The sequence below is a fragment of the Tribolium castaneum genome, chromosome 1 (assembly GCF_031307605.1).
Source record: "Tribolium castaneum strain GA2 chromosome 1, icTriCast1.1, whole genome shotgun sequence".
In the NCBI taxonomy this organism is placed as follows: Eukaryota; Metazoa; Arthropoda; class Insecta; order Coleoptera; family Tenebrionidae; genus Tribolium; species Tribolium castaneum.
The window spans coordinates 5,497,604-5,514,854 of NC_087394.1; the positions used below are offsets into that span (position 1 = coordinate 5,497,604).

The window sequence follows — 17,251 nt, forward strand, 5'->3', positions numbered from 1 at the left end:
CTATAAGCGGTATAAGCAGTTATTTGAACTTTACATATAAAATAAGATGAAATAAATAAAAATCTATTGTAAAAAACATGAACTTTTTGGGATGCTGTGTGAATTTTATAGTTGTACAAATATTGTAAAGGGTGATAAGAGCGCTATTGTCCAAAAGAAGTGAACTCAACCTGCATTATCCGAATATTTATATTTTCTGAGATATACAGTGTATATCAGAACTCACTCCCCACCGGAAAGGTGCTAGTGGTAAGAGCAATAAAAATGGCAAAAATGCAAAAAAGTAGGTCTTTTATTTACATTGAGTTAAAATTAACAAAAACAACCACAGAAAAACAAGTCCTCCCATAAAAAAAATTAAAAACGTAAAAATTTTGCACTGATTTTTTTGTCATTATCAATATATTCCTCAAAATTTGGTGAAAAGTTAATTATAAACGAAATATTGTTTAAGTCAAATTTAGTTCGTTATATCCGGAAGTTCGGTATAAGCAGGTTCTACTGTATTAATTGGCGCCCAACGTGGGGCACGAGAAAAATATTGTTATTTGATATTTTGCACTTCTACTAATTTATGATCAGAGCTATGATAAATGTCAATTAAGTCAGAATTATTGTTGAAGTATTCAAGCGACAAATTTATCTCGTTTTGTAATCTACACTGCTTTAAAACATGGCATATGCAACATTGTGGCCTTGAGACGGGTCGACATTACTGTGACAAATGCATTAGCATTTAGCAGTTTGTAATGAGTTCAATACATCCAGTTGCAAACTCAAAAAAATAAATTCTCCCAGACCGAAATAAAATAAAATATTCCTTTGAAGTTGTGACCAATATCTTATACATTTTTCCGGTAATACTTTTAAATTTCTTTGATGATGTTGGAAACGCATTCAATTGGAAAACTTTATCGATTCTATTGGAAAAAACGAGTTGTGGGTGCGTTTGCCCGAAAACTTATTCACACATATCTACAATTCGTTGCATTGGCAAAATTAAAATAAAATTATACCAAATTACGAATTTGAAATATTCGAAATAAAACTGAAATAATTTCCATAATTTGAGGTGATTCCTGCCAAAGTGAATAAAACGTCAATAACTGAACACTTTTGCATAATTTCCTAACCCGGCACCTCCACCAAAATTGCGATTCGATTGACGTCAATAAATTTATGATTTATTCCATTACATAATTGATTACGTTTCAGCAAATCTTTTCCGTGAATTAGACAAACGTACAATATCCCAAAGACGTGTCGTAATTCATGTCCCGTCAGCAGAATACAAATTAATTGATTACGCATAACAAAAAAATCTGACAATGTCAAGCAACCATCAAAATGTTCTCGTTCCAAACAACACAGCGTAATTTCGTTGAATTATTCATTGGGTTGCTACTTTTCGATTGTAGTTTATTGTGGACTGTCATGTCGCTTTTATTATGATGTATGAGGCTTCCTTAGATTATAATCGCGCGCTGAAAAATTATCACATTCACTCTCGCTGAAAATTGCTTAACAGGCCAAATTTTTACATTGTTTTTTTCAGTTTTTATGAATTTTTCTTTCTCGGAACTTAGGAACAGTCAAACTGTTTGCAACCTATAACTGGAGCCATATTTTTTAAGCTTAAAATACGAGCAAGAAAAAGAAATACAAATAGATGACGGACGGGACACAAAAAAAATCTCACTGCTGAAACTTGAAACTTTCGAATTGAAGAATAAGGCAATGTGTAACGACCTCTGATTAATTTACTTTTTCTTTACACATGACGGACGGGACAAAAAAAATTTTGTGTGAAAAAATAGCTCTAAAAAATTTATTTAGAGAGGTTTTAATTATTGAAGCCTCTAACAATATTAAAATTAGACAGTGGAAATTAAAAATTCTTGGTTTTGTTTCACAACGTGGGAAATAAAAACAATATTTTATGTTTGCGATAACGGACGGGACAGCAAAAGTTATAAAGATCATTGTTGAAACTTGAAACTTTCGAATTGAAGAATAAGGCAATGTGTAACGACCTCTGATTAATTTACTTTTTCTTTACACATGACGGACGGGACAAAAAAAAATTTGTGTGAAAAAATAGCTCTAAAAAATTTATTTAGAGAGGTTTTAATTATTGAAGCCTCTAACAATATTAAAATTAGACAGTGGAAATTAAAAATTCTTGGTTTTGTTTCACAACGTGGGAAATAAAAACAATATTTTATGTTTGCGATAACGGACGGGACAGCAAAAGTTATAAAGATCATTGTTAAAACTTGAAACTTTCGAATCAAAGAATAAGGCAATGTGTAACGACTTCTGATTAATTTACTTTTTCTTTACACATGACGGACGGGACAAAAAAAATCTTGTGTGAGAAAATAGCTCTAAAAAATTTATTCAGAGAGGTTTTAATTATTGAAGCCTCTAACAATATTAAAATTAGACAGTGGAAATTAAAAATTCTTGGTTTTGTTTAACAACGTAAGAAATAAAATCAATATTTTATGTTTGCGATAACGGACGGGACAGCAAAAGTTATAAAGATCATTGTTGAAACTTGAAACTTTCGAATCAAAGAATAAGGCAATGTGTAACGACTTCTGATTAATTTACTTTTTCTTTACACATGACGGACGGGACAAAAAAAATCTTGTGTGAAAAAATAGCTCTAAAAAATTTATTCAGAGAGGTTTTAATTATTGAAGCCTCTAACAATATTAAAATTAGACAGTAGAAATAAAAAATTCTTGGTTTTGTTTAACAACGTAAGAAATAAAAACAATATTTTATGTTTGCGATAACGGACGGGACAGCAAAAGTTATAAAGATCATTGTTGAAACTTGAAACTTTCGAATCCAAGAATAAGGCAATGTGTAAGGACTTCTGATTAATTTACTTTTTCTTTACACATGACGGACGGGACAAAAAAAATCTTGTGTGAGAAAATAGCTCTAAAAAATTTATTCAGAGAGTTTTTAATTATTGAAGCCTCTAACAATATTAAAATTAGACAGTGGAAATTAAAAATTCTTGGTTTTGTTTAACAATGTAAGGAATAAAAACAATATTTTATGTTTGCGATAACGGACGGGACAGCAAAAGTTATAAAGATCATTGTTGAAACTTGACACTTTCGAATCGAAGAATAAGGCAATGTGTAACGACCTCTGATTAATTTACTTTTTCTTTACACATGACGGACGGGACAAAAAAAATTTTGTGTAAAAAAAAAGCTCTAAAAAATTTATTCAGAGAGGTTTTAATTATTGAAGCCTCTAACAATATTAAAATTAGACAGTAGAAATTAAAAATTCTTGGTTTTGTTTAACAACGTAAGAAATAAAAACAATATTTTATGTTAGCGATAACGGACGGGACAGCAAAAGTTATAAAGATCATTGTTGAAACTTGAAACTTTCGAATCGAAGAATAAGGCAATGTGTAACGACCTCTGATTAATTTACTTTTTCTTTACACATGACGGACGGGACAAAAAAATCTTGTGTGAAAAAATAGCTCTATAAAATTTATTCAGAGAGGTTTTAATTATTGAAGCCTCTAACAATATTAAAATTAGACAGTGGAAATTAAAAATTCTTGGTTTTGTTTAACAACGTAAGAAATAAAAACAATATTTTATGTTTGCGATAACGGACGGGACAGCAAAAGTTATAAAGATCATTGTTGAAACTTGAAACTTTCGAATCGAAGAATAACGCAATGTGTAACGACCTCTGATTAATTTACTTTTTCTTTACACATGACGGACGGGACCAAAAAAATCTTATGTGAAAAAATAGCTCTAAAAAATTTATTCAGAGAGGTTTTAATTATTGAAGCCTCTAACAATATTAATATTAGATAGTAGAAATTAAAAATTCTTGGTTTTGTTTAACAACGTAAGAAATAAAAACAATATTTTATGTTTGCGATAACGGACGGGACAGCAAAAGTTATAAAGATCATTGTTGAAACTTGAAACTTTCGAATCAAAGAATAAGGCAATGTGTAACAACCTCTGATTAATTTACTTTTTCTTTACACATGACGGACGGGACAAAAAAAATCTTGTGTGAAAAAATAGCTCTAAAAAATGTATTCAGAGTGGTTTTAATTATTGAAGCCTCTAACAATATTAAAATTAGACAGTGGAAATTAAAAATTCTTTGTTTTGTTTAACAACCTAAGAAATAAAAACAATATTTTATGTTTGCGATAACGGACGGGACAGCAAAAGTTATAAAGATTATTGCTGAAACTTGAAACTTTCGAATCAAAGAATAAGGCAATGTGTAACGACTTCTGATTAATTTACTTTTTCTTTACACATGACGGACGGGACAAAAAAAATCTTGTGTGAAAAAATAGCTCTAAAAAATTTATTCAGAGAGGTTTTAGTTATTGAAGCCTCTAACAATATTGAAATTAGGCAGTAGAAATTAAAAATTCTTGGTTTTGTTTAACAACGTAAGAAATAAAAACAATATTTTATGTTTGCGATAACGGACGGGACAGCAAAAGTTATAAAGATTATTGTTGAAACTTGAAACTTTCGATTTTCCACGCCAAGGAAATCCAACAAGAAGTTGAAACTTTCGAATCAAAGAATAAGGCAATGACTTCTGATTAATTTATTTTCTTTACTCATGACGGACGGGACAAAAAAATCTTGTGTGAAAAAATAGCTCTAAAAAATTTATTCAGAAGGTTTTAATTATTGAAGCCTCTAACAATATTAAAATTAGACAGTGGAAAATAAAAATTCTTGGTTTTGTTTAACAACGTAAGAAATAAAAACAATATTTTATGTTTGCGATAACGGACGGGACAGCAAAAGTTATAAAGATGAAATAGTATTATTACTAATCAATTTACTAACCGATTTCTATTTTCTAAACAACCAAAGACTAAAAATACTCTTCAAAAAATATTCAACAGTTGTAGAGAAATTCACTAGCCATAGGCTTTTTCTCATCGGTTGCCATGGAAACGAGAGAAAAAATGTGAGAAATTAAATTTTTTTAAACCAACCAATGAATTTATTTTGTTTTCACAGGACGGACAACACAATTTTAAACAGAGTTTGTCGTTTGTTTAATGAGAAACGTATTTATGGACAACTATGCAAAAATAGTTGTGGTTAGTTAGAAATTTTCTACAATCTCAAAAAAACTTCAAATAACTTGAAAATTATCACAGATAGGTATAGGGAATGCTAATACAAATCGATGCAAAAAAAATCTCCCCCCTCTAGTAGAATAAAAATTGGGACATCCCATTTGTAAAAATTAAGTCATGGGTACTTGAAATTGTCCAAAATTAAGCTTAAAATTTTTGGGTTTGTTAACCACTTTTCCAATTTTGAACACTCTGGAGAATAGGTATAAACTGTTTCTTTTAATTCTCCTAATATGATTTCTAAATCTTCAAAACTAAGGGAGTTACCGATTTTTTAAGTCACAGGTGCAAATCCAAAAATTTTCAAAAAATCTTAAATATCTCGAAAACGGTTAAACTTAGGTATAGGGAAAGCTGATAAAAACGGCCTTAAAATAAGTCAACTAATCCAAAAACGCAGTGAAAAACATAGCTTTCCATTTGAATAAGAAAGTTGATAGCGACTTCCGGTACAACCGGAAGTGCCGCCATCTTGAAAATATTTTCATTGAGCAGAACGTAACGTATTATGGATGAGTACGAACTTTCAAATAAATATCTGAAAAATTATTTTGAAAATTTCGGTATCAGGTGCAATGGTTGATAATTGGCGCAGAAAGTAGGTGTTGGCGATTGAAGAAAGTGAAGATATCGTTATAAAGTTCTCGTGTTTGCCACAAAGCAATAAATCGTCTTCATTATTGTACTCACAATCCCTGGACATTCCAACGGAGAGGCATTTTTTGAACCTACAGTACTGACATCGATTCCGATTGAGTCGTATAACGAGACATTTGCCGTCACGCAAACACCGGTACTCGATTTGTTTCTGGATGCTCCTCCTGAAGAATCCCTGAAACAAAACGAACAATTAGTTGAAAGTTTTATATAACAGGAAACGGGAGGTGTGTTTGTGTCGGTGTTGTTTTTCTCTGGCATCTGTTCTTCGAACTCCTTCTTTGACTTGTGTAACTTGCGATGAACGGCCGGTCTAGGAACGCGCGCAAAAACAAGTTTCGCAAAAGCGGAAGAGATCGAACGGATGACCGTTAGTTTGGAGAAACGAAAGGGTATCGATTACATTACTACTTTTGCCGGATTGAAGCAAAGAATCTTATTCGTATGTTGGTGCCACTGATTCATTATGATAACATTATCAATAAATATCAGCGGCTTGGAGCCAAAGACACAAAAATAAGGATATCCTTGTGATGCTCTCAGAATATCATTTGGAAGTTTAGTTTACTTTTATATGACAGCAAGAGAGTAAATGAAAATTATCATTTGGAAAAATTATTCAAACAAAAATATTCTCATCTCCCAACGAATATCTTTTTTATTTCTTGTTCAAATAAATAATATATCAAACCTAGAGCTCCCATATTGGGAGAGTTGCGACACTGATGTCAATTTTCGAAATTTTGTTTCATATACGTCCGTTGGAATGTATAAAAAAACAAATTGGGATAGAAATCAGTTGTGTTACACTTCAAATTTGGCAAAAAATCAAATAAATTTGTCAAAAAAATGTTTACATATTTCGTCGACTAGCTGCGTTTAGAAATAGTTTAGACTAACAATACACTGTTTTTCTTGATATGAACAAATTTTAAAAGAGATTTATTTGTAAGTACAAGAATTTTACGTCTAAACTCTTTATCACAAAAATTTTTCCCTTAACTTTAAGAAATGGTAATCATCGATGAAAGAGAGAGAAATTGAACCTTTCCTGCCAAGTTTTACGTTTATTATTAACAAGCATTTGGATTTGGATTGTCTAAATAATATTATGTACAAAATCTATGAGATTTTGGGAATTTGTCTATGAATTTACAAAATACGTAGGTACTTGAACCCAAAATTGGGTCTAATTTTTAGGAAAGTTGAACTTGTCGCTGCTTGGCCGCCTTTAGCATCTATGTGAACTTTAGATTCTGTTACAAATTATAAAGTTATTGGAATTCACGATTTTGTTACGTTTTTCACACGAGAAGACCTTCAATATTATTTTTTGGAAAATTTAAAAAGACGACGGGAAATATGAAGGGTTTTTGATTACCAATTTTTGGGACGAGATGTTTAACTAAAAATTGAGACTAAAAAAAGCATTTTTAGCAATGAAGTATGTTTTAAGTTATGTATTTAATATTAAAATAAATATCGAAAAATCTCAGAAATTTGAACATTAATATTTGTAAGTGTATTCAATTATTTTCTTTTTTTTTAAATAATGATCCTAAAATTTCTACGTGTCTTACGTCCCTGGTTTGACGTAAAATTATGTCATTTTATGTATTTGACAAAAATTATTCGGAAGTAAAATTACCGTTGGGGGCGCCACTGAGCTAGGTCGAAAACAGTAACCATAAATGGCGGGAAAATGTTTATTCAGATATTTTGAGCGTCGTATGAATTTTGGGGCTTCACAATTATTACATTGCCTATGCAGAATGATTATTGCATCTTTGATGCAAGAAACTTATGTTGACAAATGAGAGATGACGAGGAAAACACGAATAACGAATGACTGTTTGGTTCACTTTCTTTATTGGAAACTTATTACAAAGACATTGAAAAGCCTACCTTTTGGCATAATTTACGTTTAAATGTATCAGCAGTTGTTAATCTTTATTGTAGCTTTGTAGATTTACCGCAGCATTTCATGATTTTTTCAGTGGAAAATTCTAATCTAAAATTCATAACACTTCACTAATTTATTGGTTTCTTGAGTCAAACTTTGTGTTCGCTGTGATCCATTACTTATAATCTTTAATTAGACAACTGTTTGATAACACTTTGTAATCAAAATTTAAATATTTTTCACTTTTTATCCACTTTCAAGTTCCAACAATAAACACTTTATACCACGAAAAACTACAGAACCAAAGTCAACGCTAGTATTTACCACCACGTACTTTTAAAGTAATTCTTTCTATTGTAAGTAATTAATACTATACACGCAAAATTGGTGAACAATTCATTAAATGTCAGTTAAATGTGGCATTACGAAAATTTCTTTACTGTTTTCGACATAGTTCAAAAGTCATCACCAGAGGGCGTCTAGTTAATTTTATTTCCGAATAACATTGAAATTATTTTCGACATAAACCTCTGACATAAGTTACTAACAAAAACTTTAATGAAAAAGGATAGAAATATATACCTTATCCACATAATACAAAATTGGCTCGGTTTGACGTCCAATAAAGGAACTCTAATCTAACCTACATTAAAAAAATATTTCTTTACTTTGGAATAGTATTTTGGAAACATAATTGGCGCAGTCAGTAGTTAAGTAAGCAAAAGTTTTATTTCGTTCAGCTTTTTTTTAGCAAAAAAGAAAACAATATAATCGACTAGAAGCAAAAAATTAAGGGAAATAAGACTCAACAAGTTTCAGAGACTAATAAACTTTAAACCACTTTTGTGGTGTGTTAAATTAATTTGTTAAGAGTTTCTCACTTTAAAATTCTTCACTTTATCTGGGTAATTCCTTTAGGGAGTAGATTAGAAACTTTTTAACTTCTAGAGTAGCTAGAGCTTTAAAATTTTGTATACAATCTAAATCGACCATTCTAAGTTAATAACTACATTATTTTCAAAATACCTGAACTTTCGAAATTATAAGAAATTGGCGCCAACTTAGAAATTTTCGAATTGAGTAAAATGTTTTTTCTTTAGATTTTCGGTAAGAAAGTAGGGCTGTTTCATTTGAAAGAACTGAGTTATAGCCGTTTTTATAAATATTTTGAAAAAAATCATACTAGCCTTAAATTTTGACAGTTGATAATTTTAAAAATTCTAGAAGGCAAATAAAAATAAAAAATTGAAATATGTCTAAAACTATGACAAAACAAAAATGCAAGAAAAATGTATGGTTACCATTTAAAATTTCAAAGTTAGTGCCAATTTTTGATAGTTCAACCAATTTGGAAATAATTTTGTTGAAACGTGAAAAAAATTTCTGATGTAGGTCGTAAAAGAATCAGCCTAATATCTATATGCCTAGGAATCTAGCTTTTTTAGCAAAAAAATAATCTTTAGATGATTAAAACAGATTGTTGTGTTGTGTTGGAGTAATTGGAAAACTTAATTTATGCATTTATAGTCGATCGATGCACAAAGGAACGGTAATTAGATTCTTCTCTATACACCGGCGCTCGAAAATAACAAGGAAACTTTAGAACGGGAGCTAATTCACAGTAATTCTATTCCGTAGATTTTAAAATGTAACATACGCACGTTTTGTGAACAAAAAACTCAAAATGAACTAGTTTTATTGGAAGTTTGTCTAAGCTTCATAGTTTTGTTAAAATTGTGAATGATAATTAACACAACTTAAATTTTTCCTAAGTTTCTACACCGACTTGTATCCTAAGTAAGAATTATTTAAAACATTATTCTATTTTAGATTTTTTTATTTTTAGTTTTATTGTAATTTTTGTGTATTGCCTCAATCGAGAATTTTGTTTTTCGAAAACTTGATTCATTTCCACTAGAAACTATCTATTATTACACAAATGGGAACATTTGTATGCAACATACTTTACTAAAATAGACTGAAAGAGATAAAATTATTAAAAAAAATATTTTATACAAATATTGAATTGTTATGATATTGAATTAATTTTTAAGTTTAAGCTGTCTGTTATAATTCTGAAGTTTCTGCCTTAAGCCCAAATAAAAACACAAAAGTATTTTAATCAAACTAAACGTTGAAAAATCACTGACTTTTTATCAAAACTTACTTTGAAATATTAATAAGTAGCGAAACAAGATTAGAAACAGTTGGCTTCTCATTTTAAGTTATTGACAAATAATTGTGAATAAAGTTCTTTTAAAAAAATTCTAAAAGTTGTGGAAAAATTAGATAGCATAAAAATAAAAATGTTAACTGATTAGAAAAGTATTGGTAATGATGAGCTGCCTGATTGTGACGATGTTTACAAAAATATTCCAATAATGTTTTGGATACAGAGATTATTTTCTAGATTAAAAGGATTTTTTACACAAAAACAAACAAAAAACAAAAAAGTTACATCAGCAAATTTACAAAAATATCTGTTTCATCTGAAATTTTTTTCTTTTATGCAATAAAATTATTTTGTTTTTTTCTTATTTGTTTTTAATGGACCACTGTTTTCATTTCGCCCAAATTAGGAGAATTGATATAAAATCCAATTTTTTCACTTTGTTATAATTTCTACGTGGAAATTCGTGAAATGTGGGTTCTTTTACGGTGCTTTTTCAACAATTAAATCAAACTAAGATACAAGTCAGAAAATAAAATAAGGGACAGAAATAGTCTACAAAGCCTTGGTCCTGAATTAGTAAATATTGGCCTCATGTCTACAGACGTATTGGATAACGATTTGAATAATTTACAAGCCTGGCAGTGTCGCTCCCTTTGCAAAACTATTTCTAGAACAATCACAAATGGTGATAATTATTTCACGATTGTCGACACTTTCCCAAAACCTTTCATGAATTTTCTCCTAAAACTATTCAAATCAAAAGCTTCTAACGTTTTCAGCAATCACATAATTCTAATGGAAAGTCGTTACTAATCTTATTTCCTTCCGAGCAAGGATGAATCTTGCTTACCACACATTGTTTTTTTATCGTTGATAATTAAATTTTAAAAAGCTTTACTTAATGTCGCCTATTTTTAAATTCAACTTGCTTTGTTGTTTGTCTGTCTGTTTCATATTTTCCGGGCCAAATTTGAAATGGTTCCTGTTGTCCGAATGAACTGAAATTTTGCATACTTACGTATACTTTTATCCTATAGTTAATTTACTGAGTTGTTCCTTTTAAATGAACATTTTTTGTGGCCAAAAAATTCCTAACATGTCGTTAGTTACCTAGCCTTTTCTAGCATTATTTTAAAAATTTTAAATTTATTTTTAGTTTAACTTTTAGTAAAAAAATTTAAAAAACTTCAATTGTGGCCCAGGATTTAATAAGACTTATTCTTTCCACTTGTAAATATTTTTGTAAAAACTGAGATATTTTCGGTGGGCTTTTGATAGAAATAGGTCTTTTAATAGAATCTGGCTCGGGATAGATTAGAAATTCAAAACTTTAAAAAGCTTTACTTAATGTCGCCTATTTTTAAATTTAACTTGCTTTGTTGTTTGTCTGTCTGTTTCATACTTTCCGGGCCAAATTTGAAAGGGTTCTTGTTGTCCGAATGAACTGAAATTTTGCATACTTACGTATACTTTTATCCTATAGTTAATTTACCGAGTTGCTCCTTTTGAATGAACATTTTTTGTGGCCAAAAAATTCCTAACATGTCGTTAGTTACCTAGCCTTTTCTAGCATTATTTTAAAAATTTTAAATTTATTTATAGTTTAACTTTTAGTAAAAAAAATTTAAAAATTTCAATTGTGGCCCAGGATTTAATAAAACTTATTCTTTCCACTTGTAAATATTTTTGTAAAAACAGAGATATTTTCGGTGGGCTTTTGATAGATATAGGTCTTTTAACAGAATCTGGCTCCAGATAGATTTGAAATTCAAAATTTTAAAAAGCTTTACTTAATGTCGCCTATTTTTAAATTTAACTTGCTTTGTTGTTTGTCTGTCTGTTTCATATTTTCCGGGGCAAATTTGAAAGGATTCCTGTTGTCCGAATGAACTGAAATTTTGCATACTTACGTACACTTTTGTCCTATAGTTAATTTACTGAGTTGCTCCTTTTAAATGAACATTTTTTGTGAGCAAAAAATTCCTAAGATGTCGTTTGTTACCTAGCCTTTTCTAGCATTATTTTAAAAATTTTAAATTTATTTTTAGTTTAACTTTTAGTAAAAAAATTTAAGAAAGTTCAATTATGGCCCAGGATTTAATAAGACTTATTCTTTCCACTTGGAAATATTTTTGTAAAAACTGAGATATTTTCGGTGGGCTTTTGATAGAAATAGGTCTTTTAATAAAATCTGGCTCGAGATAGATTTGAAATTGAAAATTTTAAAAAGCTTTACTTAATGTCGCCTATTTTTAATTTTAACTTGCTTTGTTGTTTGTCTGTCTGTTTCATATTTTCCGGGCCAAATTTGAAAGGGTTCCTGTTGTCCGAATGAACTGAAATTTTGCATACTTACGTATACTTTTATCCTATAGTTAATTCACTGAGTTGCTTCTTTTAAATGAACATTTTTTGTGAGCAAAAAATTCCTAAGATGTCGTTTGTTACCTAGCCTTTCCTAGCATTATTTTAAAAATTTTAAAATTATTTTTAGTTTAACTTTTAGTAAAAAAAATTAAAAAACTTCAATTGTGGCCCAGGTTTTAATAAGACTTGTTCTTTCCACTTGTAAATATTTTTATAAAAACTGAGATATTTTCGGTGGGCTTTTGATAAAAATAGGTCTTTTAATAGAATCTGGCTCGAGATGGATTTGAAATTCAAAATTGGAGCGTAAAATGGCAAAAATCCCATTTTTCATCGTGTTCATGAATGATGAAAAATGATTCGCCGCTTAAGTACCCGTAGAAGATTTTAATCTCTTCGGTGTGCTGATAAAATTTACAATTCTGAACGTACACATTACCATACCCGCATGCTGCAAAAAACCAAGATACATTTCCAGGGATTAATCACTTTACAGCAGTCATTTCTCTCCTCCATACGTTACGTTAACGACTGCTTCTTCATTATCGATACGTTCCCGAAACCCACACATACAACAACAGTCAATCCTTGATGCTTACAATTTGCAAGTAATGAGCCGCAGCTAATGGCGATTTAATTGGTTTCCGATGTTTCAATTCAGGGATTGAAATTTTTGAAACTAGGATTTTAGCAGATAATAATTAATTACGGCCACACCTATTCCGTGTTACACCAGTTTAGAGTAACGATTTAATCAGAACAAGGCGGCGCAACGGTCCCGCATTCATAATTAGGTTTTTTACGTGATGATTAGCACAAGTAATGTGCGTATGGGGTAATTATGAGTGTTAACTTGTGCTCACATGTCTGTGTAACAAATTACAGAGTGGTGTCTACGACCTTTGCACATCACTAACGACTAATTATTGGCAAAAATTTGGCTCAAATTGCAAGTTTATTAACCAGTTAAGCTACTCCCACATACAAAAGACGGAAATGCCATAATAGACGTATAAAGTTCCCGTTAGAAATTGCAACACTATAAAAATTTCATTATTTAATACTACCGCTTGTAACTAGTGTAAATTTCAATTACGCGTGCCATTTAGTGTTTTTCTTCTACCTCACCAGGCTGTGACAGACTAATTGAGTTGCTGGTATGGTGCAGCATGTTGTATAACATTGTACACATAAATTTTTATGTAGCAAACATAAAAAAAAGAAAACGTAAAATCCTGACTAGGAGAAGCATTGATATTTTACAGGAATTTCTAAATTGTCAGAAAAGTAACCGAAAAAAAGATTTTGGTTTCAGAAAATAATAAATTCTTACTGTGGTTAAGCCTCTTTTTGAAGTAAAAACTATTTTTTTGTAAATAATACCGCCAAAGAAACTAAAAAACTTGCTAAATTCTCAGTTTCTGTTTGAAGTTTTGCTAAAAAGAACCGAAAAATCAACAAATGAAAACAATTGTTTGTTCTTTCGAACGTTTTTTATTCAGAAACTTGTTGATTACATTTTTTTTTAATGTCTTTTACTAAAAACACGAAATTAGATTACAATTAATATTAATTTGTTTGTTTCACTTGCTTTTATTTGGTTTTTGATCAAAATTTCATCAAAAAATAAACTGAAAAAGTTTGGTAGAACGAAAAATCACAATATCTGATCGAAAATGATGTTGATTTTGAATTTTTCGAACGTTTTAAAATAAATACGTGATTTTCTCTTAAAATTTTGAAAAAAAAAATCCAAAAACTATAAAATTGGTTGAAAAATAAAGGGCGTTTTTAGAAAAATCACTGAACTATGTTGGAGATTTTTGTTTTTTCCGTGTATCTGTGTTTTTGTCAATTAGAAACAATTATTTCGGAAAAAATATAAACATAAAGCTAATAACTTGTTTACAGTAATAAAACTAAGTTGGTTTTTGCACAAATATAGCCAAACAAACAAAGGACTTGTCGAAACACATGTTTTCAAACTATAAATCTGTGAGAATATTTCGAAAGTTTTTGAACGTTTTGAAGTTAGAAACGAAGTTATTTCGCAAAATTTATTTAAAACAAACAAACATAAAATGTTTCAGTTGATTTATTTAGTTGGTTTTTGATCGATTAAAACATAAAATTTACTGAAAAGTTACGTTCTTTTTAATACTTTCGGCATCTTAGCATGTTTGAAAACCAAATATTTAGTTTTTTTGTGTCATTTTGTTAGATCAGACCCAAAAATCACCAAGTCGGATCACAAATGACATTGATCTTGTATTTTTCGATCTTTGTACCATACACAATTTTCTCTGGAAATTTTGTAAAAAAATAAGTCAAAAAATTAATAAATCGGTTAAGAAAATAATCTTGTTTTGAAAAATTATTAATTGTTGTTGGAAATTACATCGAAAGAGCTTCAAGTAAAGCAGAAAATGATATTACATTTGTCTACAGTGTTTAGAAACGTTTCTGGTTTCTGAAATAAGAACCAAGTTAGTTATTGAACAAATATAACCAAACGAGAAAAGAAAGAAAAATAAAAAACAAGCAAAGAGAAGATGTCTTTCAAGTAAATTCTGTTTTTGTTTGAAATTTTGCCAAAATACACAAAAAAAATCACCAAATTAAGTCAGTAATGATTAATTATAAGATATTGTTTTTTTCGAAAAAAAGTCAAAAATTCAGTCATTTTGCAAAGTTGGTTAAAAACAAACTAAAACTACAAAATTACCTGAACATATTTAAGGTATTTTTCTTTTAATTTTTTTTTTTTTGGTTAGTTAGTTTTTCAGTTTTTTTGTAAGATCAAACCGAAAAATTACCAAATTGGATCCAAAATGACACTGAATTTGCTTTCTTCGACCATTTTAATATACGCGATTTTCTCTTAAAATTTTGTAAAAATTAAGTCAAAAAATCAATAAGCTGGTAAAAAATAATGGTTTTGTTTTGAAAAATTACGAAATTCTGTTGTATATTACATCATCTTTGCTTTTTCCGTGTGTTTTAACACGTTTCTGTCAGTTAAAAACACAATTATTTCCCAAAATTTCGTCAAAAATGGACCAAAAATGTATCAAATTAAGTCAAAAATCAAGCTAAATTTTTTTTACAGTGTTTAAGAACATTTGTAAGGTAAAAACCAAGGTTTTTCTAAATATTACCACTGAATAAACAAAAAATTAAAAAATCTGAAGTTTTTATTTGAGGGTTTACTAAAGGACACCGAAAAACCACCAAGTGAAGACAACAATTGCATTTAACTTTTTCTCTTTTTCGAGCGATTTCCACCCGAATTTAAACTATTTCTGAAAATATTGCTAAAAACAAGCCTCAAATGATAAAATTAACCCAAACATGTTTTTATTCTTTACTTAATTATTAAAATTTTCCGAATATGTAGTCAATTTTTGAACCAGATTTAATTTATTACAAAATCTTGTAATAATACGACTCAAAATTAAAAAAATGGTCGAAATTCAGGTTGTTTCCCACAATCCATTTAACATGTGACATAAACTTTTTAAAATTCCCAGATACAACAAAGAATGAAAATGAAATTAAGTTGGGAAAATGGAAAAACAGGAAAAAAATACGGAATTGAAAAAACAATTCAATATTACAAACATAATTACTGCGTTCAAACAGTCGACATTTGAGTGTTACTAAAAACTTTCCTTACGTTTGCGTTACATTACTTACGTTACGACTAACGTTAAAGAAAGACATACCTTGTTTTTAGCTCTGTCAAAATACTAATAAAGTAACGACCAACTTTCTCAGTCAAACGTCGAAATATTTACAACAAAAAACGAAAGAAAAATTAAGTTGCAAAAATTGAAAAACAGCGAGAAGACAAAATAGACAAAACAATTCTCTATGAAATTCTCAGGCCAGGTTCTGTAAACTGTTCTTACGTTTGTGTTACGTTACCATTAACATTAAACAAAGTGTAAACTATACCTTATATTTTACTACGCTAACAAAACATTAAAGAAAAAATAAGTTGGCAAATGTGAATAACACGAGAGAAGATAAAATTCGCAAATAAATTCTCTCTTACCAATATAATTTTCTAGTCACAGGCCACGTCCTTAAGTTAGTTTTTGCTTTACTGTAAACTTTTCTTACGTTTACGTTACATTAACATTAACATTAACATTAACATTAACATTAACATTAACATTAACATTAACATTAACATTAACATTAACATTAACATTAACATTAACATTAACATTAACATTAACATTAATATTAACATTAACATTAACATTAACATTAACATTAACATTAACATTAACATTAACATTAACATTAACATTAACATTAACATTAACATTAACATTAACATTAACATTAACATTAACATTAACATTAACATTAACATTAACATTAACATATACTTTATTTTTTACGAAGCTTTGGTCCAGTGTCCAAATATAACAAAAAATATGAAAAAGTGAGACGGCAAACATGAAAAACAGAAAATGAAGACAATTCACTGTTACCAATATAATTTCAAACTCTCACGCCATGTCAGTCTCTAAAAAGTGCAAGCTATACCTTACAGCCTTCGCACGACGTCACACCATAATGGTACCCGGAAGCCTTGTCACCGCACACTTTACAAGGAACGAACGATTTGGTGGTTGATGAACTGTTGGAGTCCGCCGCCACATAATGTTGTTCTGAAACAAACCGTATCTGTGATAAAAAAAAAGTTTCGAATTCTGTGAAATCAGAAATTTAAATGCTACGCTCGTCACAAAGCGTAACAACACAACCATAAATACCTGCAGCTAAAAACTGCAGTAGGTATAAAAATATGCATCGATCGGGCCATAAATGTTTGTTTTAAAGGTGGTAGCATTGAACCGCAAAACATAAAACAATCGATAAACATAAATCATTTAATAACGTGGCGTAATAGGACGTAAACATCAAAATAAACGCCCGATCGTCAATGTTTATG

General features: G+C 29.6%; 1 protein-coding gene across 2 annotated transcripts in view; it reads right to left on the reverse strand.

Annotated features, from left to right (window-relative positions):
- Eip78C (Ecdysone-induced protein 78C) overlaps positions 1-17,251 on the reverse strand; it is a 93,820-nt gene that overhangs the window by 17,975 nt on the left and 58,594 nt on the right. For both annotated transcript variants that reach the window (XM_064359243.1, XM_064359240.1), the window contains 2 exons: positions 16,843-16,967; positions 5,873-6,014 (listed from right to left, as the gene is read on the reverse strand). In XM_064359243.1, the coding sequence (XP_064215313.1) occupies positions 5,873-6,014; positions 16,843-16,967 (267 nt within the window). The remainder of the gene's footprint in view (positions 1-5,872; positions 6,015-16,842; positions 16,968-17,251) is intronic.